The sequence below is a fragment of the Mustela nivalis genome, assembly GCF_964662115.1.
Source record: "Mustela nivalis genome assembly, chromosome: 15".
Lineage (NCBI taxonomy): Eukaryota > Metazoa > Chordata > Mammalia > Carnivora > Mustelidae > Mustela > Mustela nivalis.
The window spans coordinates 88,863,865-88,889,453 of NC_139034.1; the positions used below are offsets into that span (position 1 = coordinate 88,863,865).

The 25,589-nt window shown below is 56.5% G+C and overlaps 1 protein-coding gene across 5 annotated transcripts in view; it reads left to right on the forward strand.

Annotated features, from left to right (window-relative positions):
- Nucleotides 1–253: 253 nt before the first annotated feature.
- TMCO3 (transmembrane and coiled-coil domains 3) overlaps nt 254–25,589 on the forward strand; it is a 34,971-nt gene continuing 9,635 nt past the window's right edge. The window contains exons 1-10 of one of the 5 annotated variants that reach the window (XM_082701147.1): nt 254–502; nt 1,685–1,795; nt 6,239–6,759; nt 8,700–8,879; nt 10,263–10,454; nt 11,366–11,494; nt 14,458–14,550; nt 19,120–19,306; nt 22,176–22,293; nt 24,717–24,912. In XM_082701147.1, coding sequence (XP_082557273.1) covers nt 6,316–6,759; nt 8,700–8,879; nt 10,263–10,454; nt 11,366–11,494; nt 14,458–14,550; nt 19,120–19,306; nt 22,176–22,293; nt 24,717–24,912 — 1,539 coding nt within the window. In that variant the 5' untranslated portion in view covers nt 254–502; nt 1,685–1,795; nt 6,239–6,315. Of the gene's footprint in view, nt 503–1,684; nt 1,796–4,482; nt 4,543–5,190; nt 5,502–6,238; nt 6,760–8,699; nt 8,880–10,262; nt 10,455–11,365; nt 11,495–14,457; nt 14,551–19,119; nt 19,307–22,175; nt 22,294–24,716; nt 24,913–25,589 lie in introns of those variants that run through there. The other 4 variants (XM_082701150.1, XM_082701148.1, XM_082701149.1 and 1 more) reach the window with 4 other exon arrangements.

Below are 25,589 nucleotides of genomic sequence, written 5' to 3' on the forward strand. Positions count from 1 at the left end.
GCCCGGGGGCTCACGGGACCCAAGCGCACCTTGTCCTACAAATCCCGACGTGCACTGCGCCGCCCGGGGACGGACGGGACCCAAGCGCACCTTGTCCTACAAATCCCGACGTGCACTGCGCCGCCCGGGGACGAACGGGACACAAGCGCACCTTGTCCTACAAATCCCGACGTGCACTGCGCCGCCCGGGGACGAACAGGACCCAAGCGCTCCCTCTCCTACAAATCCCGACGTGCACTGCGCCGCCCGGGGGCCGACGGGACTCAGGCTCCGCCCCCCGAAGCGGGCGCCCCTCCGGCCGGCGGCGTCCTCTGCGGCGGCGCTCGGGAGCGGTGGACGGGCCGTCGGGACCCTCCCCGCGCAGGACCGCGACCGGGTCCCCGCCCCGGGGGCGGCCTTGCGCCCTGGAAAGGGATGCGGCTGAGGCGCGCCCGTGTCGGCTCCTCCGCTGCGGGCGCCGGAGAGCGCGGCCCAGGACGCACGTCTGCCGGGTCGTGCCCAGGTGAGCCGCGCTCGCGGCCGGGGCGCGGGGGCCTCGAGGCTCGGTCCGCGGCGGTCTGCGCTTCCCCGGCCCCTCGGCCGCTGCTGCTCCCGCGGCCGGCGTGCCCGCTCCTTGCCCCCGGGTCGCGCCCTCCGCCGGGGCCCCGCGCTCCCCCGCCCCCGGGTCGCGCGCACGCCCGGCCCCCTGGGGCGTGGCCCCGTCGGGTCCCGCCGCGGTCGCCGCGCGGCTCCCAGGTTCCCGCCTCAGACCCCGCGCGGCCGCCGGAGCCCCTCGCGCGTCCCTGCGGCCCCGGATCGGGGCAGGGCGGCGACCCCCGCCGGCCGGCGGTCCCCGCGGGACCCGGAGCGGCCGTCGCGCCCCCGCGAGCGCGGGCGCCTTCCTGAGGCGCTGCCCTCGGGGCTCGCCGGGTCGTGCGCCGGCTCGGCCTCGCGTCGTCGAGGGTTCGTGGGGTCGCCTCGGGGTCGGCGCGTCTTCCGGGCTCCGAGCGCCCTTCTGTGACCCCGACTTGTGTCGTTTTTTGTTCTTGATCGTTTCTGTGAGAGATTTTCCTCGTTGGCAGCGACATCGCTGGCCGGGAGCGGGCAGGGGTGCGGGGAGCAGGGAGCCCGGCGCGGCTGGGGCCCAGGACCCTGCGACCGTGCCCCGAGCCCCCGGGCGCCCCGGTGGCCTCGGCTGTTGAGGAAGGAGCGCGTCCGCGGCCGGAGTAGGTTCGCGGCCAACGCGCCCTGGCGGCGGGTGTCCCTTGGTCCCCGCCCGGGAACGCAGCCGCGGAGGTCAGCGACGGCCGGAGGTGCTGCTCGGGAGACCGTCCGTGCTGTCGGGTGAGCGGCGGCCTCCGCCGCCCGGTCCGTGGGCGCCCGGAGCTGCCGCCCTCGGGGGACCGGCGGCTGCTGCCCTCGGGGTCTTGGGACCTTTCCCGTCCTGCGCGGCGCCTGGTCATGCTGCATCGGGAAGTGTCGCTGGTGTCACAGGGTGACCCCGGGGGGCTCCGGCCACGGTCTCGGGGTCCTGGGATCCAGCCGCGCGTCCGGCTCTCTGCTCGGCGGGGACCCCGCTTCCCCCTCCGTCTGCTTGCGACCTCCGTGTGGGGGAGAAATAAATACGTGATGTCTGGACGGAAAGAGAAGAGATTCTGATGTTAAACTGTTCCCTCCAAATGATCCTCGTGTGTTCCTCTTTCAGAAGAAGCCGAATGACCGCAGGGACCGGTCGACTGGACCCCCGCCTCCCCGCACTGCACGGCCTGCTCTGGGATCTCCTGCCTGTGGCTCCGGGCACTGCCTGTGGGACCAGGTCAGTACGCCCCACGCTCAGGTCTTGGTTTCGGGGGGACTGGACGAGGCTGGTTCCTTTGCAGGGCTGTGTTGGAGCCCGGCTGGGGTGACCTCGGCCCGACAGTCAGCGGCCCCCTGTACTGCTGTGGTGAATGAACGAGATTGTCGGCTGTTTGATCAGGGAAATTGGAGAAGGTGGGTCCGGTAGGTCCAGAGGTCGATGCGGCACCCTGCGCTGCGTGTGAGCAGGAGGCTGGGAGGCAGAGCTCTGAGGTTTTCACGTTTCAGACCTTGTAGAAAATTGAAGAGAATAGAGGAGTTTCCCTCCCCATCTGCCTCCCCAGCCCCATTCCCCGGAGGGACTTGAGCAACCCCCAGCCTCTAGGGCTCTGTCTCACACCCGATGTCTGAGGAAGTAGTCCCTGTAGTACCTGCAGTGCGGGGGAGCCGAGTTAGGGGCGCGTGGGAGAAATCTGCAGCTCGGCCGGAGCCCGGCTTCAGGCGACGCTACTGCGCTTTGCTTCTGAGCTCTTTATCCAGCGAATGGCGCAGCGTTTACAAATCACTGAAGATGTTCAAGTGGGTGCGAGTACAGTGACTTTCATACGACAGTGAATTAAAGGCATCAGAAATACTTGTAAGCAGATTTACTGGACAGAGTGGTGCGTGCTGGGGGAGGGACAAGGGGGAGGGAGAGAGTCTGAAGCCGACTCCCCGCCTACTAGCACGGAGCCTAGCACGGAGCCTAGCACGGAGCCGGAGCCGCACACCAGGCTCCGCCCGCCACCCTGAGATCCTGACCGAAGCCAGAGCCAAGAGTTGGATGCGGAACCACCCAGGCACCCCTAAAGATACTGGGAGTTTTTCTTGCTTCTGATTTTTTTGAGTGGGTTTACTGGTGAATCCCTTTGCCTTTTCATCCTAAATAAATAACTCCTTATTAAGTACTTGTGTTCTTGATCAAATAATCTCGTGAATTTTAAGATAAGTTTTGGGAATCGTGTTCCGCATTCATCAAGCAAGCAAACCCATTAGAAATTTGGCTAGGCTGTGCAGATACATTGTAATTAAAGTTAAAATATGTGTAAATGAAACCTTTGGGGGTGGGCCGTGTTCAAAGCACGGATTCTGGTGTTGCTCTGAACGAAAACTGACCTTGTGTTTTACCGCAGCAGAGGCATCTTAAAACCTTTGGCTCTGGTTTAGGATGTTTCCTGGTCGTGGATACATTTTCCTTGTTCTGCGGCATAAATGGTGATCATTAAACATGAGGAGGGTTTAGTGGGAAAGGGTAAGCCTCTACGTTCAATTCTTAGAGTTTTACTTTGAGATAAGTATTTTGAGAGAATATACACAGTTCTAAGAACTGATACAGAGAAGTCCCCTAGGTCTTTTACCAGATATCCCCAGCGACAGCTCCTGACAAATCCTATGGTGCAAGTAGAGGGCGGCTTTGGTCCAATCCTCCCACCGACGCAGACGGCGCACTCTGCGTGCACCCGCATGTGCGCTCAGATCTGTGCGACTCTGTCACGCCTGGATTCCCGGGGCCACCAGCGCTGCCAAGACACAGACCCTTTCCATCCACAGGCTCCCTCCGCCCCCTTCCCCGACCCCGGACAGCCCCTGTCCGCTCTCCCCCTCCGCAGAGTGTCACTCCGCAGTGCTGTATAAAAGGAGTCATGAGGCCGGTGTGACAGGCTGTCCTCAACGCACTCTTGAGATCCACTGAGTTTGGATCCGTGAATCGAGATACAGAAATTCTAGAACGCCTGGAGGGTTCGGTCGGGGAAGTGTCTGCCTTCGGCTCCCGCCATGATCTCAGGGTCGTGGGATCAAGCCCCGCTCTGGACTCCGTGCTCCGTGAGGGGTCTGCTCGCCCCTCTTCTGTTCCCCCTGCTCGTGTGCCTGCACGTGCTCTCTCCCTCTCTCTCTCTCTCTCGGATAAATAAATACAATCTTTTAGAAAAAGTATGGAAATTCTAGAAATTCATTTTAAAAACATAATAAATCCAAAAGTGTTTCTTTTATAATTTGAAGGTAGTATAATAAAACACTGGAGATAAAAATGTTGATTATTTACTCAAGAAAAAGCGTGTGGCAGTTTAGTAGTAGTGCATAGGACTTGGTAGCCGCGTTTGAAGGTTAGATGAAATTGAATTTATGAAGGAGTGATTTATGTTTTCGGAGTCTATAAATAATTTCAGTTCCATGTTCATGATACAGATTTGTTTTGGTGGAAATACTGTATGACCACAACTAAAATTCTCCGTGATTTCTCATAAAAATTAATAGCCCGTCCCGTGTCGTGGGGTAGAATCACGCTATTTAACCTCAGCAACTGGTCTGGGGAAGGAAGCAGAGATGAGCGAAGCGCGTCATTCATGAACTGTGCGGCCGGTTATTTGCCTGCAGTTGGAATCCGTACAGGAATCGCTTTCTTAGATCTCTCAGGAAAAATGGGAAACACTGATGAGCTTTGGAAATCTCTCTCTTGGTTCTGAAAAATTCTGAAAAAGCATGCGCTTCTGAAGTAGTGATTGCATTCTTTCTGTCCCCTGGGACAATAGAAGCTTAGCCATAAAATGAGTCATTGAAATGACAGATTAAGTACGTTGCTAGGCATTACTATGACTAATCACTTATTTACTTTTAAGGTGGTAACATTTACTTAAAGTTACATTAAAAGTGTAACCTAAAGTTGGGTGACTTAAGTGGCACGTTCTCGTGTATCCTGCCTCGTTGGAAGGAAGTGAACTGTTGTAGGTACGTGATTCTTTATGTGACCTCGGGAGCTGAGGGATTCAAAAATGTATTGAAACTGAGAAGTTTCCTGACTTTCTGGCCAGAATAAAATTTTTTTTGGTGACGTGATGGGCAGGTGTCCCTCCCGTCCTCCGGGAGGTGGTGTTTTCGGGTCAGCCCTCACTGAACCCCCGAGAGGCTTGTTTTTGCAGAGCTCTTGCGCTGGTTTTTCAGAAGGTCTGTTGGGTCTCCACCTTGGCTTGGCGGTCCTTTCTTGGTATCGCCAGAATTTTCCCTCCAGAAACGTCACAGTCTCGTTTTGGCTGCCTCTGATCTGTTTTGCCTGGGAAAGCAGATTACGCTAGTGAGCGGTGGGGTTCCCGGTGACACTGAGGTACAGCGGCGTGTTGGAGTCGGCAGATGCCCAGGAAGGGAGGCGACGGGCACGGGACGGAATGGCCCGTGGGATGCTGCTATGGACGATCCGTTCATACTTGTGCTTCGTTTTGTTTAAACTGCGAGGCTTGTGTAAAGGGCAGGTTTGGTTTGTTTTCTCTTCTGAACAAGCACTTGTGCCTGGTGATCTAGTCACCAGGTTTCAGTGGTTGCTTTTGAGGGCGTAGCTTGCTTGGCCTGTCTTGTGTTTGTTACTTTTTCCTCCTTTGTTCTCCGTTTTCCTACCTCCGAGGTGATTTCTTCTTGGTGGTCTTGCTGACACTGCTTCTTGACCACTCGCTCCCCTGGAGGACACAGCCCTGCCCTCCTGGTGTAACCGGGAAGCACTGCCGCGGTACCCACTGCTGCCCACGGCACAGCCTGTGGTGAAACTTGCGCCTGTCACGGTCGGTCCTGTCTGTGCTTCCGTGGCCAGGATCAGTGCCCTCGGGGTGCCTGGGCACTTCCTCAGGAGAGGGAGAGAAGGAGCCTACGTTTGGATCATAGAGAATGTTTGAACATTTAGTAAAGCCGTATCGATCCGGGTGTGATGGTGTTTTGTGATTTTCTTTTCCTGCATTTGACATCTGTGACTTTGGAAATTCAGCAAAATATCTAATGATTTTGGTAAGAACACAGTATGCTGGAGTAAGCTAGCAGTAGCTCAGAGGGTTTCATTCAGAAATGTGGAGCGTGTTTCCTCCACGTGATTCACAGATCTGAGGTAGCGGAAGTTGATGGTATTTTCTGGCCTTTAATATGTGGACCCTCTTAAGTCGAGTTGGGTTTTGTGTTTTGCACACAGTAGATTTAGTAGGTATATGAAGCTAAGTTTTCTCTAAAAAGAAAAATTGCCTTAAATTTGGCATAACCGGGACGCCTGGGTGGCTCAGTTGGTTGGACAACTGCCTTGGGCTTAGGTCATGATCTCGGAGTCCCGGGATCGAGTCCCACATCGGGCTCCCAGCTCCACGGGGGAGCCCTTCTCCTCACTCATGCTCTCTCTCCCTGTCTCTCTCTCAAATAAATAAATAAAATCTTTAAAAAAAAAAAAAAAATTTGGCATAACCTTGACTCCCAGTTCTTTACCAGGCGCCGTACTTGAGTGTTCAGTTCTGTTAGGTCCAGGTATAGTAGTTCAGGGATTACTGTTTATCTAGGCAAAGTAACCTCTTCAAAAAAGTGGTAGCTTTCTGGATGTAATTATTTAATACGTTTAACTCTGATCTCAGTGGGAATGAGTCGTTGTTCAACTATGTGTGACAGTAAATCTCTTCTTCAGCTGAAAATGTGTGTGTAAAATGCAAGCTCACGTTGGTGGAGGCCTTGAGACCGTGCCCTGTCCTCTAAAACTGGACCATGAAGGTGCTGGAAGGAAATTACTTGTGGATGCTGCTTGCACTGCTCCGTTTGGCGGCCAGCGCTGCGGAACATGGGCAGGTGGCGAAGCACGCCATCAAGTTACACCGAGGCCGGGGAGCCGCCAGCGCGCAGAGGAAGCAGTGGGTCCTGGACGGTTGCAGGAAGCTCTCCGGGCTTCTTCGCCAAAAGACTGTGGTTCTTAACAAACTGAAAAGTGCGATCAGAGCGGTGGAGAAAGACAGCAGCCTGTCAGATGAAGAGAAGCTGTTTCAGGTGCACACGTTCGAGATTTTCCAAAAAGAGCTGAACGAGAGTGAAAACTCAGTGTTCCAGGCGATCCACGGCCTGCAGAGAGCCCTGCAGGGGGACTACCGAGACGTCGTGAACATGAAGGAGAGCAGCAGGCAGCGCCTGGAGGCGCTGCGAGAGGCCGCCATCAAGGTCAGTGCGGCTGCTCTGAGCCCGGGGCAGGGCCAGCGGGGGTCCGGGGAGAGGGCGGTGGCTGCTCGGGCCCCTGTTCGCAGCAGAGCGTGTGCGGGAAGTGTCCCTTCCTTGTGGGGGACATCTTAGCACAGCCCCCTTTCAGGACTTCCAGCAGTTTGTTCTGGTGCTTTTCTCTGTTCTGGAAATTCCCAGGGGATTAAAACAGTGACTATAAACCGACGTGGAAGTAAATCGATTTGGAACCACAGTCAACATTTTGAGTTTGACGGCAGTTCTTTTTAGTGTGAACGTTGGCTGTCTTTAGTATTATCTGCTGAAGATTCAAATACTAAAGTTCGTTTTCAACAATACGTGCATTTGAAATCAGCATTTTGACAAAGTGTATTTTTTTTTTTAAGATTTTTTTATTTATTTATTTGACAGAGATCACAAGTAGGCAGAGAGGCAGGCAGAGAGAGAGGAGGAAGCAGGCTCTCCGTCGAGCAGAGAGCCTGATGCGGGGCTCGATCCCAGGACCCTGGGACCATGACCTGAGCCGAAGGCAGAGGCTTTAACCCACTGAGCCACCCAGGCGCCCCTTGACAAAGTGTATTTTTAAAACAGAGAGACGAAACCATTGCTGTGTGGGATGTGGTATTTCTGTCTGGTTTTTTAGCCGTTATTCACGCTGTCTGTTACCTCAGACACTTTAATACTGATCTTCCTTGACTCATGATGGGGTTTTGTCCCAGTAAGCCCGTCGCAAGTTGAAAATACAGCAGGTCAGAAATGCATTTAAGTCACCGAACTGCCCAGAGCTGTGGCAGTGTTCCCTGACGTGGAGCCCGCTCTACAGTGATGCGCTGAGCACGTCACGTGCTCTGTTGGGTTCTGTACTGAGTGCTTGTCGTTGTGGCCACTGTGCACCGTGTGGTGGCTGGCTGGTGGGCAGCTGTGGCCCCAGGCCGTGGCCCAGCATCGTGAGAGAGGATCCCGCTGCCTGTGGCTAGCCCAGGAAAGATCACATCAGAATGCCAGGTGCGGTTTCTACTGAGCGTGCGTCACTCACACACCAAGAGGTCAGGAGTTTACGTCCAGCCATCCTAAGTCAGAGACCGTTGGTATGTGAAATACTTCATTTTCATAGAAAGCGTGTGGTATTAACATGCAGTTCGAACAGCAGAGGGTACAGACTATTGAATTCTCTTTACCAAAGTACAGTCTAGTACCCCCATTACACGGTAATGGGGTAGATGGCTGAGTCAGGGTCAGGGTTTTCGGCCCCCTTGACACAGGAGCATGTGTCTTTAGCGTGTTTGACTGTATGTTGGCAACAGACCTCGATGCTCTCATCTGAACGGATGCCACTGCCTTGCCAGTGGTCCAGGACCGCAGGTGTTTCTGGAGTGCGGCCGTCCGTACGTGGTCAGCGTGGCGTCTGCGGTAGAGTCTATCCAGTGAGGGACTCTTCGTGAGTAGATGACCTTCAGAATTTACTCCAGGGCTGTAGCATGTTCGTTGGTGTGTCCATCACATCGCTTTTCCTGACGTTTTGCTGAGCTTGTGACGTTCCAGTGATGTCAGGCGCTCGACCTTCTCTCACGGGCCGGAGCCACACACACGATTACGAGCAGATTTGGCAGCGAGAGCATGTTGGGTGGCGTTGGCCGGGCCAGGCACCCGGAGGGAAGTCCCGGCCTGGCCTTTTTCTTTTTTTTTTTTTTAAGATTTTATTTATTTATTTGACAGACAGAGATCACAAGTAGGCAGAGAGGCAGGCAGAGAGAGAGGGGGAAGCAGGCTCCCCGCTGAGCAGAGAGCCCGATGCGGGGCTCGATCCCAAGACCCCAGGACCATGACCTGGGCCGAAGGCAGAGGCTTAACCCACTGAGCCACCCAGGCGCCCCCTGGCCTGGCCTCTCTCTTAAACCCAGATTTCATTTCTCACCAACAAACAGGAGGAGACAGAGTATGTGGAACTTCTGGCAGCGGAAAAACATCAAGTCGAAGCTCTCAAAAACATGCAGCATCAGAACAGAAGCTTATCCATACTTGACGAAATCCTTGAGGATGTGAGAAAGGCCGCCGATCGCCTCGAGGAGGAAATAGAGGAACACGCTTTCGATGACAACAAGTCAGTGAGTAGCAGTCCAGGGCGCGGCCCTGTCCGCTCGGCTGCGTGCGGCTGAGTTTGCCGGCGCACCTGTCGCGGTGTGGATTGGAAGTGAAGACGGGACCCGAACACCTGCCGGGCTCAGAAGGAGACCGGTTTGTCACGTGGGAGTCCGCTAGATAACCCTTGACTTCGCCGTGCGTTTCTGTCAGTGCCCCACCAGTGGCTTGTCTCTGTCCCGCTTTTGCCTTCAGAGGGACTGGGACTCTGGTTTCAGGAAAGCTTGCGCTGGGACAGTCAGGTTCAGTGCGGATCTGCCCAGGGGAGCTGTCAAGTCCTTGTAGGAAGCGTATCCGATGCAGGCTCTCAGACATCTCGCTTGCTGTGACAGGTTGAGGATTCTCTGGGGAAAATGACATTAATGCCAAAAATTGGTTGTGAGTCCTGAGAAGGACGTTGAAAAGCGTGTGGTAGGAAAGCAGGTGGGAACCCCGCTCCGGGCGTGAGCATGGCGCAGGCCGCTCTCGGACATCGCCGGCCCTGGCAGGGAGGGGCGCGAGTGTCTTCTGGAGGGACCTCTTCCGTGTCGGCCATCGGGCTGTCCCTGCCATGCCCCTCCAGTGCACTTCTGCCCCCGGCACCTTGGGTCTGTGCGACCCTGCAGACAAGGGCTCAGCCCAGCACTTCCCCCATTTCAGAAGTCCGTCACGGGTTCCAGATTTTCGCCTCGGAGGGTCCCACAGCCCTCTCCTCGGGCTCCCAGAGCCCAGGAGAACAGTGTCTTTGCTGGGTGACGGTGGCACTGTGAAGGACGCAGCTGAGGAACAGCCAGGTGTTAAGGGGTGAAGAGTGGATGCCACTCGCCCGCTCGCCGGGGCGGCTCCCTCCTCCCAGCCGGACGCTCTCCGAGCCCCCACGTCAGGGTTTACTGGGAGCCGCCCCGTGTGGGCCTGTGATGAGCTCAGCCTCTCGCTCCTTTCCCTCCTGCAGCCCTGTCCTGTGGGGATCTAGTGGCTTCCTAAAAATGACCCCACTGCCCTGAGCTAGGTGAGGCTACGGAGCACCCGCGAGGTGCTCCTATTTCTCCTCACACGTAGGAAATCACGCGGGTTGTGGGCACGGTCGTCCAGGAAGGGGCCTGAGCACCTAATGCCAGTTTGTTGGTACAGGTGTACCCTGAGTCAGGTAGAGCAGGTGTCTGGAAGCCGTAGAAACCCTAAACACTTGCAGCCTCAAATCATCTGTACTTGAAGTGATTTTCCGCACACGTGTTCACGAGCACGTGTCCGTGTTTCATCACACGACGGAACACTGGAGACGTTTCCTGTCACTTCTCTATGGAACTTTTGCTCTAAAAGTTGAGACCCTTTCCTTGTTTCCAGTGACACGGTGTTGATTATCCTCGCAGGTGAAAGGGGTCAATTTTGAGGCGGTGCTCAGAGTGGAGGAAGACGAGGCTAATCCCAAGCAGAACCTCACAAAGCGGGAAGCGGAGGATGACTTGGGCCTCAGCATGCTGATCGACTCCCAGAACAACCGGTACATCCTGACCAAACCCAGAGACGCCACCATCCCACGCGCAGATCACCACTTTCTGAAGGTCGTCTGTCTGTCTTCTCCCCTCTCACAACCCCACTCCTCCTTCCCGCTTCCTGGTGTTCCCGCGAAGTACGACGGAGCTTTGTTTCCCGAGTGTCACCATAGGATGCACGACCTTCCTCCCCACAGAGACTTCACTGGCGTTCCGTGTTTTCTGTGACTTGAAGCAGCTTCTCTTCATCTTTATTTTTTTCCCAAAAAAATAAGAGAATAAGGCATTTTAATATTTAAAATGAAAATTAATTTTCCTTTTGGGAATTTGGGAGTCTGTGAAGTCAGGAGCTACTCTGATGGGCTCCAGCTCGGCCCTGAGAGGGAGCATGGGATGAGGCCAAGAGGCTTCGGCTCCGGCGTTGTGGGTGGCTTCGTGTAGACGTGGGTGCGGGATGAGGTCCGGCTCCCCCAGAGGTGACAGGCATTGTAGACTGAGCTGGACTCACGTCTGTGCCCTCTGGGGCAGCCAGTGGGGTAAAGAAGAGACGGGATTATGGGAAGATCTGCAGCTGACAGTGCTGTGGGTGGACATCGCTGCTTGGGCTTGGACCAGCGAGGGTAACCGGTTAGGAGTGACTGGCGCAGTCTGCTCAGGGAAGGCTGTTGGGCTCCGGACACCCCGCTGGGTCTCCAGCGGCCTCGCAGGTGCCGGATTCGTGCTGCTCTTCAGGAGGATAGCAGCACCCACTGAGAGGAAGGTCCCTGACCCCCAAGGAGTGCTGGGAGTGGCTGACGCCTGGGGTGGGGGGGCTCAAACCTGGAAAGTCCGCCCAGCTGTCACCTGCCTTCGCTGCCGCCAAGGGAGACTGGGAGGGGCCGGCTCCACAGGGCGCCTGCTTTCTCGGCAGCCAGCCCCTTCTTGTCCTGCCCACCATTATCTCAAGTGTCTGTGTCTGTTTTTTGTTTCTTCCCCTCCAGGACATCGTTACCATAGGAATGCTGTCTTTACCTTGTGGCTGGCTGTGCACAACAATAGGGCTGCCTACGATGTTCGGTTATATCATTTGTGGTGTGCTTCTGGGGCCTTCGGGACTGAACAGTATTAAGGTAAGAGCAGAGTCTAACTGTGTAGTATCCTTTAACAGAACACCGAAGAAGCGTGGACTAAAGGGTTTTGACGTTTTGAACTTGAATTAATAAAGATAGCAGTTTCTTATCAACCATGTTGAAGAAGATGCTCTATAAAATAGTTTCATAAGAAATTTCTAAACCGTAAGGAAGTAATTTTGTTCATTAGTGAATGGATGACTTGACTAGAGAAAAAATCCTGTTACAGGTCTTTAAATTTTATTAGTTTCAGAATTTGTGTCCAGTAATAGTACGAATTATATCATTCAGACACTGAAAACAACTCAAAATGCTGGATTCAATACGTAATTCAAATATTTGTACCATATGGTGAAGCTGGTAAAGTAGTGACAAATTAACAAGCCAAATGTGGGGTGTTATGAGAGCCCCGGGAGACTGTGAGTGTTGGGGTAGAGGCGGCTGTTGCTGAGGCTGTAGCAGAGGCTGTGGCAGTAGAGGCTGTTGTAGCAGGGGCTGTGGCAGTAGAGGCTGTGAGCTTCAGCCTGTGTCGCCGGCACTCTGTGGACTCCCGAGTGTGCCGTCTAGATACACACAGTTCAGACAAAAGGAACAGAGAATGCCCAGAAGGAGTGTCATGTGTCCCGCACGGAAGGAGCGTACGGGGTGGTGAGGAATGGGCAGAGCCCTCAGGAGGAGCACAGGGGCAGGCAGGCAGGGAGAGGTGTGGACACTCCACTAGTGGCCTGTCCCCTGCGTCTAATGGACACACCCTGCCGGGCAGGTGTGCTGCAGCTTCTCTAGACCAGTCAACAGTAGAAGATGTGAAAAAAGTCCTCATCCCCAAGTAATCTTAACAGTGGGTCTCATTGGCAGGGGGATGGGGGCTGTGCTCGGGCTCAAAGCCCAGGACCTTCATGGCAGGTACTCTCGTGGCCTGGGCTCAGCGTGGCAGGGTGGCCTGTGGGAAGAATGATTTTGAGTTTGTTTTTTTTTAAGATTTGTATATTAGAGGGGCACCTGGGTGGCTCAGTGGGTTAAGCCTCTGCCTTCGGCTCAGGTCATGATCTCAGGGTCCTGGGATCGAGCCCCACATCAGGCTCCCTGCTCAGCGGGGAGTCTGCTTCCTCCTCTCTCTCTGCCTGCCTCTCTGCCTTCTTGTGATGTCTTTCTCTCTCTGTCAAATAAATAAATAAAATCTTAAAAAAAAAAAAAAGATTTATGTATTAGAGAGGGCACCATGGAGTGGGGGCAGCGGCAGAAGGAGTAAAGCTGACTTTCCACTGAGTGCAAAGCCCGATCTGTGAGATCGTGACTAAGCATAATGGTGACTTGAGCCAAAACCAAGAGTCGGACACTCTGCTGACTGAGCCAGCTGGCGCCCCTGGAAAGAATGGTTTTAATTCAGTTTTCTGAATAGGGAATCTCCATGTGTTGGAGAACAAAATGGTGTGGGTAAAAAAAAAAAAAATTATTTGTAGATGAAAAATCTCTTCCTGCCCTGGTCCTATCCCTCCCTCTCAGAGTTTTACAAACGATAGCAAATACAGATGCATTTCTTTTAATGTTTTCTTCATAGCAAGGATTGCTTGTAAGAATTGAGCCTAAATGGTAAGTAAAGGCTAAGTAAGGTGAAAACTACATTGGAAGCTACAAATGCTACAGTTCCTAACAAACGTGCTGTACTTTGGGAAACAGTGTCATTACAGTAGACCAGGGGGAAAACCCGGGGCGAACCAGTCAGAAGTGGGAGGCGGTTCACGGAAGAAGTGTGATGGTGCCGAGTATTTGTCTTTTAATAGTAGGAAGTTGATAAGCTTGTGCTCGTTATGGGTAGAAGAACAGGTTTAAGTGTGTTAATCTGAAGCCATAGGTTACAGCTTTGTTTTCAAAAGGGAGGAAAAGTAAAAGCAGTAAGGAAAAGCCAGAAGACGAAGGAGTGGGAGCAGAAATCAGTTATCACGATGAGTAGAAGTGAAATCCGCTTCCCTACCAAAAGATACAAGTTTCTGGTGGTGTCAGGAAAAATGCACCATAAGCAGGATTCGGTGAAACTGAGTAAGAAAGTTGAAGAGAAAGCAGAGAGACGGCAGCGGAAGAGAGGGTGGGGCGCGTCCTGTCCGTGGCTGGCGGACGCGTGGTGTGCGCGTCCTTGCGCAGCGGCTCAGGGTGCGTGTAGACGCGGGGAGGCCTGTGCTTTGCTTTCAGACGTCTGGTTCGTGGCTCCACCGGCAACCACTGGTGTAAGGGATGTAGGTGGTGTCGAGTAGAGCAGGCAGGAAAACATTCTCGGCTACCACGTGTCGTCCTAGAAAGCTAATCGCAGATGGAAAACCAGAACAAACACGGAACACAGGAACACGATATCTCGAAACCTGTGGGACGTGGCCAGCTGTGGCGTCCCGGGGAAAGTAAGGCCACGTAGTCGTGTGCAGAGGCGCGTGAGAGCAGGGCCTTGGGGCTCGGTGCCGCGCCACCCTCCAGGGAGAGTGCAGGCAGAAATGGAGAGAGCAGCAGCGGCTCCTGAGCCTGGAAACGGGATTCGTGAGCCAGTTCTTAGAAAGAAAGATACGAGTCTTTCCCTAGTCGAGGAAATGGAAAAGAACAGTGCAGTCAGGAAGGTCAGGTCATCTCGGGCGCGGACCACACTCAAAGTCGGTTTAAAACACGTGCTGTGTGGGGCACCTGGGTGGCTCAGTGGGTTAAAGCCTCTTCGGCTCAGGTCATGATCTCAGGGTCCTGGGATCCAGCCCCACATCAGGCTCTCTGCTCAGCCAGGAGCCTGCTTCCCCCTCTCTCTGCCTGCTTGTGATCTTTCTCTCTCTGTCAAATAAATAAAATCTTAAAAAAATAAATAAAAATAAAAAACACCCTGTGCTTTGTAGGGGTGGTCCCACTGGCTATGTTAGCATCAGCTTATTCTATGACGCATACTTCCCATGTGAAATACATCAGATTGTGTGGTTTTACCATTGTGTTTGCAGTCTGTTGTGCAGGTGGAGACCTTGGGAGAGGTCGGTGTGTTCTTTACTCTGTTCCTCGTTGGCCTGGAGTTCTCCCCGGAAAGGCTGAGAAAGGTAATGGCTTCATCAGGCAATGACGTTGCCCCCAATTTAATCCTCGTACGGTTTCAGTTTGTTGCCTTTCAGTGTGGGTTCATGATTGGGTTAGCACATTAAACTCTTTTTAAGAGACTTATTTTATTTTGACACACAGAGAGAAAGGTCACAAGCAGGGGAGCAGCCCAGGGAGAGGGAGAAGCAGGCTGAGCAGAGAGCCCGAGAGGGGGCTGGATCCCAGGACCCTGCGATCCTGACCCAAGCCGAAGGCAGATGCTTGACCAACTGATTCACTTGGGCACCCCTGAAATTAAACATTTTAGGGTAGGTTTTAGTTTGATACTATTCAGAAAGATAAAAAATGCTAGAAGAGGTAAAAATTAAATGCATAAAAATTAGCTTCTGTGGGGCACCTGGGTGGCTCAGTGGGTTAAAGCCTCTGCCTTCGGCTCAGGTCATGATCTCAGGGTCCTGGGATCGAGCCCCACATTGGGCTCTCTGCTCGGCGGGGAGCCTGCTTCCTCCTCTCTCTCTGCCTGCCTCTCTGCCTACTTGTGACCTCTGTCTGTCAAATAAATAAATAAAATCTTAAAAAAAAAATTAGCTTCCGTTTGGCTGATTTCATAAACAGCCTGAGAAGTGACATGTTTGAGATCACATAATGGGGTCCTTCCAAAAAGGTCAGACACTGCTCGAGGCTGAACTGCCACAAGCATCAGATGTTCAGTGTGTGACCCTAGAAGAAGGTCTTCAATTCCTAAACAAGTGGCAAACTGTGATTCTGTCGTTCTGTCCCTGTAAAATGCCAGTACCTGTAAGGCCGGTCGCCACTGGGACTGACTGGGTGTGTGTGGAAACGTGAAAACTGGGAAGCGCGTTGGCCCTGAGCTCCGGGGGCCGCCAGGACGGAGGGGGAAGGCAGCTAACGAGAAGCTCCTCCTCGCAGAGGAAGAAAGCAGCCCGCTACAGAGGGAGGGGACAGAGGGGCCGCCAGGCCACTGCACTGCCCGAGGACCCCATGCCAGGCGGGCCCAGCAGGGTGACTGATGAGCCTTAACGTGCTGGTGCAAATGCTGCCTCTCCGTCCAAGGGAAACATTCAAGCACAAGTTTTTGGAAACGTGAACCCACACGAGGTGTCAAGTTTTTGGAAACGTGAACCCACACGAGGTGTCGGGCTCCACATTGTGGCCATTGTGTTTCTGTGTCAGCCTTGGTTCATCCTGTCCCTCTCTGACCTCTCGTTTCTCCGCTGTCTTGTTTTCCCTGGGGAAAGCTCCGCTGGCCCGTCCTCCGGTCGCTTCCTCTAATGTGCTTCTCGAGACGCGCCTTCTCGCGGCCTGCTCTGGGTCACGGTAGCACTTTCTCCAGGTGTCTCGTGTCTGTGTGCTTCTGGCTTGACCTGCGCAGCGGACGTCCCAGATGCGGTGCTGCGAGGACAGTGGCACGTCCCCCCCGCCCCTCCCCCCGCTGTATTGACGGGTGCGTTGTGTGGCCGCGGCCTGGCGGGGATCGGCTGGGTCTGCAGGGAGCCGGGGTTCCGTGGGCAGGAAGGGTCTCCTCGCGGCCGTCCCGCTCGGCACTTGCGTGGCTTCTGCGGCTCCAGGTGTGCGGTCGAGAGCAGCTGGTGGTGAACAGTGTGGTTCTGGAGGTTTGGGACAGAGGGGCGGAGCCTGGCCGTCTCCGCGCAGGACCTCGTGCCTTGGACTTCAGTGTCCTCCTGCGCGGTCAGGGGTTTGAAAGATTCGTTTGTTCGGGCTCTCCGTTTTCATAGTTTCTGGCTTTCACCACGATAGCGTCTGCTGTTAGCCACCTGCGGCGGCACGCGGACATGGCTGGGCGCAGCCCGGACCGCACGCCCTCGGCAGCGTGACTGGCCTGCAGCGCCCCAGGTTTACCATCGCACTGGGCCGGGCGCCCCGGGGAGGGCTCCGGAGGAAGAGGTGGGAGCGTCCGGTCGTCGTAGGATGTGGTGTGAGAAGTGGGAGGGCACGTGGACGGGCCCGGCCCCTGTGTGGGGACCTTGTCTGGGGGCGGCCAGGGCTCTCTCACACGGAGCCCCGCTTGGCGGCCGCCCGCAACGGGCTTGCAGGTTTCTCTCTGCCTAGTAAAGGACGCTGTCAAGTGACCCGTTTGTTTGCCTTTCCTGTTCTGCAGAGGAAGTCACGGGCGTAGTTCCAGGGCAGCCTGAGGTAGCCAGCACGTCTCAGGTCACCCAAGTGCCCTGTCAGGGTGCGAAATCGTTCAGTAGGTTTTTGAAGGAATGGCTGGAAGGCCCCCTTAGGTCTCCTGTGAAACCACCTGAAAGTCTGATTAGAAGCTGTTGCAAGCACCGAGGCCTGGGAACGTCTTCGTGGTTGTCGCTGAGCAAAGCTGCGGTCTTTGTCTCCTGACCGCGGGGCCGGTCAAGTGTCTGCGTCCCTGCCTGGCCGTGTCCTGGCTCCCTTCCCGCTGGCTCGGCCTTCGGCGTGCGGCCCCCACCTGTCTCGCACGCCGGCCGTTCCGTCTCCGTGTGCGAGCCGCGTCTTCTCCCTTTTTCCTCCGGATCTGTCCCCTCGGTAGACCCTTGTTCCAGACGCTGGTGGCTGCTGAGTGTGAGGCCGTGTGCTCAGCTGTGTGGCCCTGCTCTGTGGGCCTCCTCTCTTGGGATTTCAGAAGCATGTGTGGATTGTGGACAGAGACATGAAAACGGAGCTCGAGGGGGTGTGTGTCTGCGGTGCAGATGTGCGGGGAGTCGCCTGGGGACCCTGCGGAGTCGCCAGCTCTGATATGTGTGGCCTGAGGGCCTGTGTGTGGGAGCGCAGGGTGGTCCCGACGCTCTGTGTGCAGCAGGGGTCCTCTGCGGGCACTGCTCACGTTCCCACAGTCCCCGCTCACCGTGCTTCTTGGGCAGACGGATACCCATCCTCCGGACCAAAGTGTGGTAGTGACCTCCGAAATCATCAGCCCGCCTTCGTCTGCAGACGGACGGCGCAGGGTAGAGACGATTCCCTCCCCCGGGTGCGCAGCCAGCTGGCTGGCCGGGACAGAGTCAAGCCTGAGCTCCAGGCTCCACTGCAGGCAGGAATATCCCCGCCACTTACGGGGGGGCTGCCTGAAACTGGGAGCGCTGGGGCACCTGGGGGGCTCTGTTGGTGAAGCCGCTGCCTTCGGCTCGGGGCGTGATCCCAGGGTCGTGAGATGGAGTCCCGCGTTGGGTTCCCTGCTCGGCGGGGGGTCTGCTTCTCCCCCTCGCTCCCACTCATGCTGTCTCTCGCTAGCTCCGTCTCTCTCAAATAAATACAATATTTAAAAAAAACAACTTGGAAATCTTACAGTCCAGCACGCCAGCCTCCCCAGGGGTTGTGGCTAGCTCTGCAGGTGCGCCCGGGCCGTCCCACCGCTCCTGGCTGTGACAGGAAGGGGGAGAGCTGTTGGGAGGCCATTAGCCAGGACAGCGATCACCACTGCCAGGGGCAGGATAAGTAGGGAGTGTGGCGTCCGGACCTTGGAGAGGCAGCCTCAGGGGCTAAGCGTTCTCTGGGCGGGCCAGAGCCACGTGGCAGAGAGCTGACCGGCTCTGTGTTCAGGGCTGAAGCCCAGTTCTTTTGCCTCCATCAGTCTCCCACCATTTGACTTGGGCTCCACGGTGCCAGGAGGCTCTTAGAGTTTGTTCGGGAAGTTGGAATCTGTGGCGGACAAGCAGGCTGCCGGTTGCGGCTGTGGGAAGAGCCGTGGTAGGAGGTCCGTGCCCAGCCTCAGGAAGAGCCTCCCGGCTGCGCTGATCCCCAGAGATGGTGCTGTGATTTTGAGGGAAGTGCGGCTTCTTGTCAGGAAGCAGAGCAGCGGAGGACAAGGCCACATCCTTCAGATCCCCAAAAGGGGAACAGTGTGTTCACACAGACGAGGCTGGCTGGCCCGTGGGGTCTCGGGTGTTGGCTTCAGAGCCTCTGTGCTGAGCCCCTCTGCCCCTCTTCCGGGCCCCCTTGTGCCCTTGCCCGAGGGCCTGGGTGCGGGAGGGCTTGAGAGGGTGTGGGGCGAGAAGAAAATGAGCAGGTGCTGTCCAGTAGGATAGGATGGGTTTCAGGATAATGACTTTTGTCAGTATTTACCGTTCCTGTTGGCGTCAATGTCAGATCGCCTTTACTACTGTGTCTCCTCCACGCAGCTGAAAACCGGAGAGTTTGACTCAAACCTGATTTCTCCCACAGTTTCCATCATGTCTAACAGCGCTAGGGGAACACCGAGGTACTCGTCAGTGTTGGGGTACTGAGCCGAGCTGGCTTCCATGGGACTCGTGTTTCCATGCAGGGAGCGGGGGGGTGGTGCTGTCCACGTGGCGACGCGCTGAGAGGGTTAGTGATATGTGCACAGACACGTATCACACGGAGCGAGGCGTGTTTCGTCCCTGTGACAGCACTGAGCAGTCGGGAAGCCGACAGGAGTGGCCAGTGTTTTTACTGTGTTCAGATCGTGACTTTGGGTATGGGGCTGATGACGTGTTTAGGGCACAGCCCCTCCCTGAACAGCCGAGGCCTGTGGCCAGGCAGCGCGTGTGTGCTCCGCACGTCGTCACTAAACGTGTGTAAACGGACATGTTCTCTTCCAGGTGTGGAAGATCGCCTTCCAGGGACCGTGTTACATGACGCTGTTGATGATCGCCTTCGGCTTATTCTGGGGACACCTGCTGCAGATCAGACCCACCCAGAGCGTCTTCGTCTCGACTTGCTTGTCCTTGTCCAGCACACCGCTGGTGTCCAGATTCCTCATGGGCAGTGCCCGGGGCGAGAAAGAAGGTAGGTGGGGCCGGGCTGTAAGTATGCGTTGGAGCACCCGGTGGGTCGTTGCCTCGGATTCACTCCGAAGGCCTAGCTCATAGGCCTAGAGTCCTAGCTCTGCCCTGTCGAGGGGCGCTCCTGGCAGTCATGGTGTTCAGGTTTCCAGTCTCCACTGGACTGAGAAAGCGGCATTTCCGTGCTTGTCCATTTAGGATAGTCTGAGGACCACGGTTAAGAGAAACAAATCCATGTCGGAAAATGAAAATCAGTGGCTTAGGAGGTGAGCGTGCCGCAGCCGAGCCGAACCCACGCCCGGTCAGCGCTGCGCTCGTGTGGGGTCGCCACGCATGTCTGGAACCTGCGGCCTGAAACAGTGGCTCTCGGACATCATGCCTCATGCTCGTCCTGCTGGGCCTCGGGGCTCACGCGTTTCTGTGACAGTGGTGGCCGAAGGCAGCAGCTTTGGCTCCGTGCGTGAGACACTGGCCTCTGATGGTTACTGGACGTGGTGAGGCCAGACCGGCCCAGAAGCTGAGGGATGAACGTTCCAGCTTGTCTTACGGCGGCACAGCCCGGCTTCAACCGCACCGCCATTTTGTACATCATGTGAATTCGTTACGGTGACGTTCACTGGTTTTGTTTTGTAAAAGAAAAAAAAAAATAGTTACAACGTGCTAGTAACTTTACACTGATATGTGCCTGCACCAACACAGCAGTGAGAGGGAAATAAGAAAAAGGAAAACCAGAGCTGTGGGGCTGGCTTCTCTGGTAAGACCCGCCTCACCGTACACGGAATTGGTTGGGGGCTACGGGCTCCTGGTCACCTGCGGCCACACACAGCACCCCGCTGCCTGACGCCGGGGGTTTTCCCACCGGAGGCTGGGAAACATGCATAGTCCCGTGTCTGCTGCTGCTTCGTGAGCCAGCGGGTCATGGACACAGCCTCCTGGCTTGGAACTGGACTAGTTGGTGGTCTCGTCTGCGGAGGCCCCATGTCCCCATAGCCCCGTAATTAGGACCACCCCTCACAAGACCCACGTGACAGCGGTGAAGTGGGTGGATGAAAACAACGTGCATCAGGGCCCGCGCGCCGGGTGCCGGTGTGTGTGAGGCTGTCGCCAGCCAGGAGAGACCCGGGACAGCCGGAGTCAGGATGCGGTCAGGTCTCCTAACCCTGTAAGCTGAGCATGCTGGAGGCAGACGTAAGGGAAGGAGTCGCACCTGTTCAGTTCGCACAAAGACAGGACACCGTGTGGACAGAAGACGTAGAAAAGAAAGCCATGAGATGAGGCGGGGAGAAGCGCCAAGAGGCTCAGGATGGATCCGGTAGTAGTCCAGGAAGCACAGAGAGGAGGAAACCGCCGTCAGCGTTCAGACTTGGACAGCTGTGGGAGCTTGAACGTCGCGCTCCAGAACCGAGCAGGAAACAGGAGGATGAATGTGCTCTCGGCACGTTCCAGTACAAGAGCAGAGCTCCAGGGACCAAGGGGGAGGGCTTGCCCAAGAACACAGGTGACCCGCACACCTCCTCCACGCCCGGTGGTCATGCCCATCGGAGCTGTCACGAGGAGCCGGTGGCAGGGAAGTCGTCAGACATGTACAGGCTCCAGGGCGTGGCGGCCCGTCCCTCCCTGCACTGAGCGCCGGGCAAGGAGGGCAGAGGAGCACAGTCCCGCGTGTTTCCGGGCTCGCAGATTTCGTTCGCCTCCCCCAGAGCGTGCCCCCTCTGATTCATGTAGGGGCTGTCAGGAGGCAGGCTCTCTCACCTTGTAGAAGGCCGGCCTGGAGCTCTGAGCTGTGGGAACGGGGGTGCTGCCCGGGTTGCAGGTTTGGGAGGCGGGTGGACATACTGGGGCTTTGTGGATGTTTGTGATCAAGCTCACAGGCTCACACGCAGCACCTGCAGGGCCCGTAGAACATGTCATTTGGGGGAAGAAAAGCTTTGACTTACAATGGCCACGAAAAATAACTTGGGAATAAATCTCTGAAAAGATGTGTGTGTGACCTTTGAGGACAAAAGTACTAAATGTTACTGAAGAGAGAGCCTGTGCTCATGAGAAGACTTAATACATAAAGACGTCGCTGCTCCCAAATTTAGAAACTCTCATCTACCTCAGTGAAAATCTGGCAGGTTTTTTCTTGAAACTTGGTGAGCTGAGCCTACAGTTTATTTATTAAGAGCAAAGGCCAAGAATAGCCAGTACTGATTTGAAGTGTGGGGCTTATGCAGCGGATGGCAGTCCCTGAGGTCCTGTCCCTGCGCTCGGGCAGCTCCCTGTGCCCAGGCCAGATGGGGCAGGAGGGGGATGGGCAGCCAGACCCGCACGTGCTCGGGGAGCGTGTGGGCGGCTGGGTGGGGGGGAGTTCGGTGTGCGCCAGGACAAAGAGAATCAGCCCTCCCTGGAGCCCAACACCAGACCAGCGTGATGCGGGTTTAACCCCTCAGTGTGCAGGGCAGAACTTCAGAGCCGCTGCCCTGTGACCTCAGGGTGGAAAGGATTGCTGAACTCGAGATGCAGAACCCAAAAGAAAGAATGTCGATAGACTGAACACATGGAACCTCGCAAAACTTCTACTAAAAAGGCATTTTTTAGAAGCCCGAGCTCTGGGGACGCAGAGTGACCTTGGCCATCCGGGCCCGTCCCGTTGCTGTGTCCACGCCGTCCTCGTGCGATGGTTTTCTCTGTGACTGTGTAAGTGGAAGGTGGTTCCTGTCCAGTGGAGGTTCCTCCGCAGCAAGTCGGTAAGACGTTTCCGTGTTTGCTGTCCGGGAGATCCCGAAGTCGTGCGCAGGCAGGACGGGTCGGACTCCCGGAGAGCCGCGCGGTGCTTGTTCCCTCGGGCCCTAAGCTCTAACCCTGGGCTCCGCTGGCTTTCCGTCCGGCAGGCGACGCGGACTACGGCGCGGTGCTGCTGGGGATGCTCGTGGTGCAGGACGTGCAGCTGGGGCTGTTCATCGCCGGCATGCCCACCCTCATCCAGGCCGGAGCCGGCTCCCACTCCAGGTGCGCCGCGCCGCCCCGCCCCGCCCCGCCCCGGCCCTGGCCCCGCAGCCCGACCCCGGCCCTGCACCCCGACCCCGGCCCCGCCCCGGCCCCAGCGCCGGACCGCCCGACCCGCAGCCCGACCCCGGCCCCGCACCCCGACCCCGGCCCCAGCGCCGGACCGCCCGACCCGCAGCCCGACCCCGGCCCCGCACCACGACCCCGGCCCCGCCCCGGCCCCAGCGCCCCACCCTGGCCCCGCAGCCCCCCGGACCGCCCGGGCCCGCGCTGCTGTCGTCCGGAACGTGCGGGCGGGGGCGCGCCTGGCAGAGCGGCCCGGGGCCAGCGGGTCACGGGAGAAGCGCGCTTAGCGGGGGACGGGGACGGGGTGTGGGGGGCGGCCTGCGGGAGGGGCTGGTGCGTGCGCGCGCGCGCCCCGCGGCGGCTCCGGGTTCGCGTCCCCGCGGGTACCAAGTCACCGGGTCCTCCCGTCCGTCCGGCCCGTACAGTCGTCGCGGGGCGCGGGGAGTCGCGCGGCGGAGGTGGACGCGCAGGCGGGGAGCCCCTGGGAGCGCGCGGCGCCGGCCCGTCCTCCGCTGCTCCCGCGGGACGCCTTCCTGCCCCGACTCGGGCCCCGGCGCGGACTCGGCTGCGTCGGCCGCGGAGGTCCCCGGCGGGCGGTCTCGGGAGCGTCCCGCGTCTCGGCTCCGGGGGCCGCCGGCCGGGCTGCGCGGCCGGACCCGGGGCTGCGCGTTCCCCGCCGCGGGCGCCGTCGAGGGTCCGCACGGCCGAGCCCTGGACCCCGGGCGGCCGCGGCGTGGCCCCCCCCCCCGAGTCCCGCGGTGGCGCTTGGGGCGCGGTTGCGCGTTCCCTGCGGAAGCCTGTGCGGATCTTTGCGGGGATTTTCCCTAAATGACGGATTCGGTTGCTTCGTGCCGCTGCGGCGCTCGGGCCGTGTCCTCGGGCCGGCGGGCCCCGGGTCACCCGTCGGCGCCTGCAGGCCCCGTGCGGACCCGTCCTCCCCGGCCCGTCGGCCGCTCCAGGGCGCTGCGCTCTGGCCGCCCCTGACGGCCGCCTCGGGCCGCTGCGTTTCCGGCTCTCATTCCGCCGGTTTCTACCCGTTCTTCCTCTTGGTGCCCCTCACTCTGCGGTTACTTCGCGGTTGTTTCCAGGTTCTCGTGCTGTGACGTCGGTGACCGACTTGAACCCTTTCTCTCTGCCCTACCGGGGCTGCGGATTTTCCGTGCGGCTGGTGGCAGCCGCGGGTCTTGCACGGTGACTTACTGCAGTTCTGTCCCCCTTGGGCCCAGTCACCGCAGAGCATCTCCTCCGATGCTTCCTCTCCGACGGCCTTATGTCGAAGCCCGATGCTAACTGCACGAGTTCTCAGAGGTTTTCCTGTTCTGCTTGTCTTTCTGGTTTCTGGTTGGGTTCCACTGTGGTCACGGAGCAGACGGGCTGTGTGTGACGTCACCTCTCCTGAGTTTGTCCGGGTGTTCGGCTTCTGGACTCCGATATGGTCGGAGTCCCTTGGAAACAGAGTGTGCATTGTGTGCGGGCTGCCAGGGCTCAGCCCGCCGGCCCCTACGCTGGCCTCCCTCGTGGGAACCGCCAGGAGCCTTCCACTGGGTCGGCGCTCGAGCCGGGCTGGGGCTCCTTGCCCCACGTGATCGGTCGTGTGCAACTTGACGTTTGTGCCCGTGGCTGCGAGTGTAAGCTTCGACTAGCGGTGAATCCCCGCCTAGTAGTCAGATCGGTGTCCTTCCACTGAGAACTTTTAAACCAGGATTTTAGACTAAATCGTTTCATGAATACGATGAACCAAGTTCTCAAAAATAAATTTAATTAAGTTAAAAATATGCGTTCTTCTTGTAAAAATAAACACGCCGTAGTGCCTTTCCTCAGAGTTTTTTGACTAAGATCTAGAATACATTCCGAGAAGTAAATACGTCTTCTAATAGGAGCTCAGCCCCGAATCCTGTTCTCTGCGACGAAGTAACAGACAGGAAATTCAGGGTTCTGGCTTGGCCACAAGGGGCTCTTGGGCGGCAGCTCGCTGGGGTCCTGTGGCTGGACCTCGAGGGCTGAGCCTGCAGGGTGACGGTCGCCCCGGGAGGAATTTCGAGTGGGGGTTAGTTCCTGCTGAGGAGTTCTGTCCCCAGTCACGGAGCCGTGTGAGCTGCGGTCAGGAGTCCTCATGCCCCATAACACATATTTGCTTCAAAGTTGATGGCAAAACAGTCGCGCTTGCATATCTGATTCAAAGAATTAATTTGAACCAAGTTGTTTAGAATTAATGGGATTCATAGGTTTTTAGTATTTGGAAATAAAAATGATTTGGGAAGTTTGTTTTGTAGCATCAAGGAAAAACGAGTGGAACCATTTTATCGGGTGTCAGGGAGGGTGTTCTGGAGGTGAAATAACACCCCTTTCTTCTCTCCTAGCGTTGTCATGGAGACTCTGCGGATCCTGGCTTTGGTGGGTCAGATCCTCTTCTCGCTGGCGGCCGCTTGTCTTCTGTGTCTTGTTGTAAAGACTTACCTCATTGGACCGTATTATCGGAAACTGCATGTGGAAGGCAAAGGAAACAAAGAAATCCTTATCTTAGGAGTCTCTGCTTTCATCTTTTTAATGTTGATGGTAATTCTCAAATACCTGTTACTTACATACGGACTGGAAAGCTTATGATCAGTTCTTTATCTTTTTATTTTAATGTACTTGAAATATTTGAAACCACGTGGCCGTATTTTTCTTGTGTGCACAGTCATTCCTCTCCCTCAGTATTCATACAACAAGCTAAACCTGTTTGCTCCCATACTTTTCAAGATTTTATTTTTGAGACAGAATGAGTCAGGGAGGAGCAGAGGGAGAAGTAGGTTCCCTGCGGAGCAGGGAGCCTGACGCGGGACTCGATCCCAGGACCCTGAGGTCGTGACCTGAGCAGCGGACTGAACGTCCCAGCTGCCCCTGTTCATTAGGCACTTGGTGGAAAGGGCTCCTCAGGTGTGGGACTGCAGGAGGTCGGCCTGGCTTCGACAGCCGCGTGGACTGCCGGCATCACCCACATTACACTGTCCCAGACTTTCGGACAGCTGTGTCCGAAATCGGATTAACCGTTTAGAACAGTTTTTAGTCCCATCCGGTGACGACAAAGCTGGTCAGCAGTGTAGCTTCTTTTGCCTTAATGTGAAAATTTGAAGAAAAAAAAAAAATAGGTTCATTTTAGAAGTAGTGTTCTTACTTAAAGGATGTGCTCCTAGTGAGGGAACGGGGAGAGGCTGTCAGAGCCCCGCAGACAGTCCACGGCGCTAGCGTCA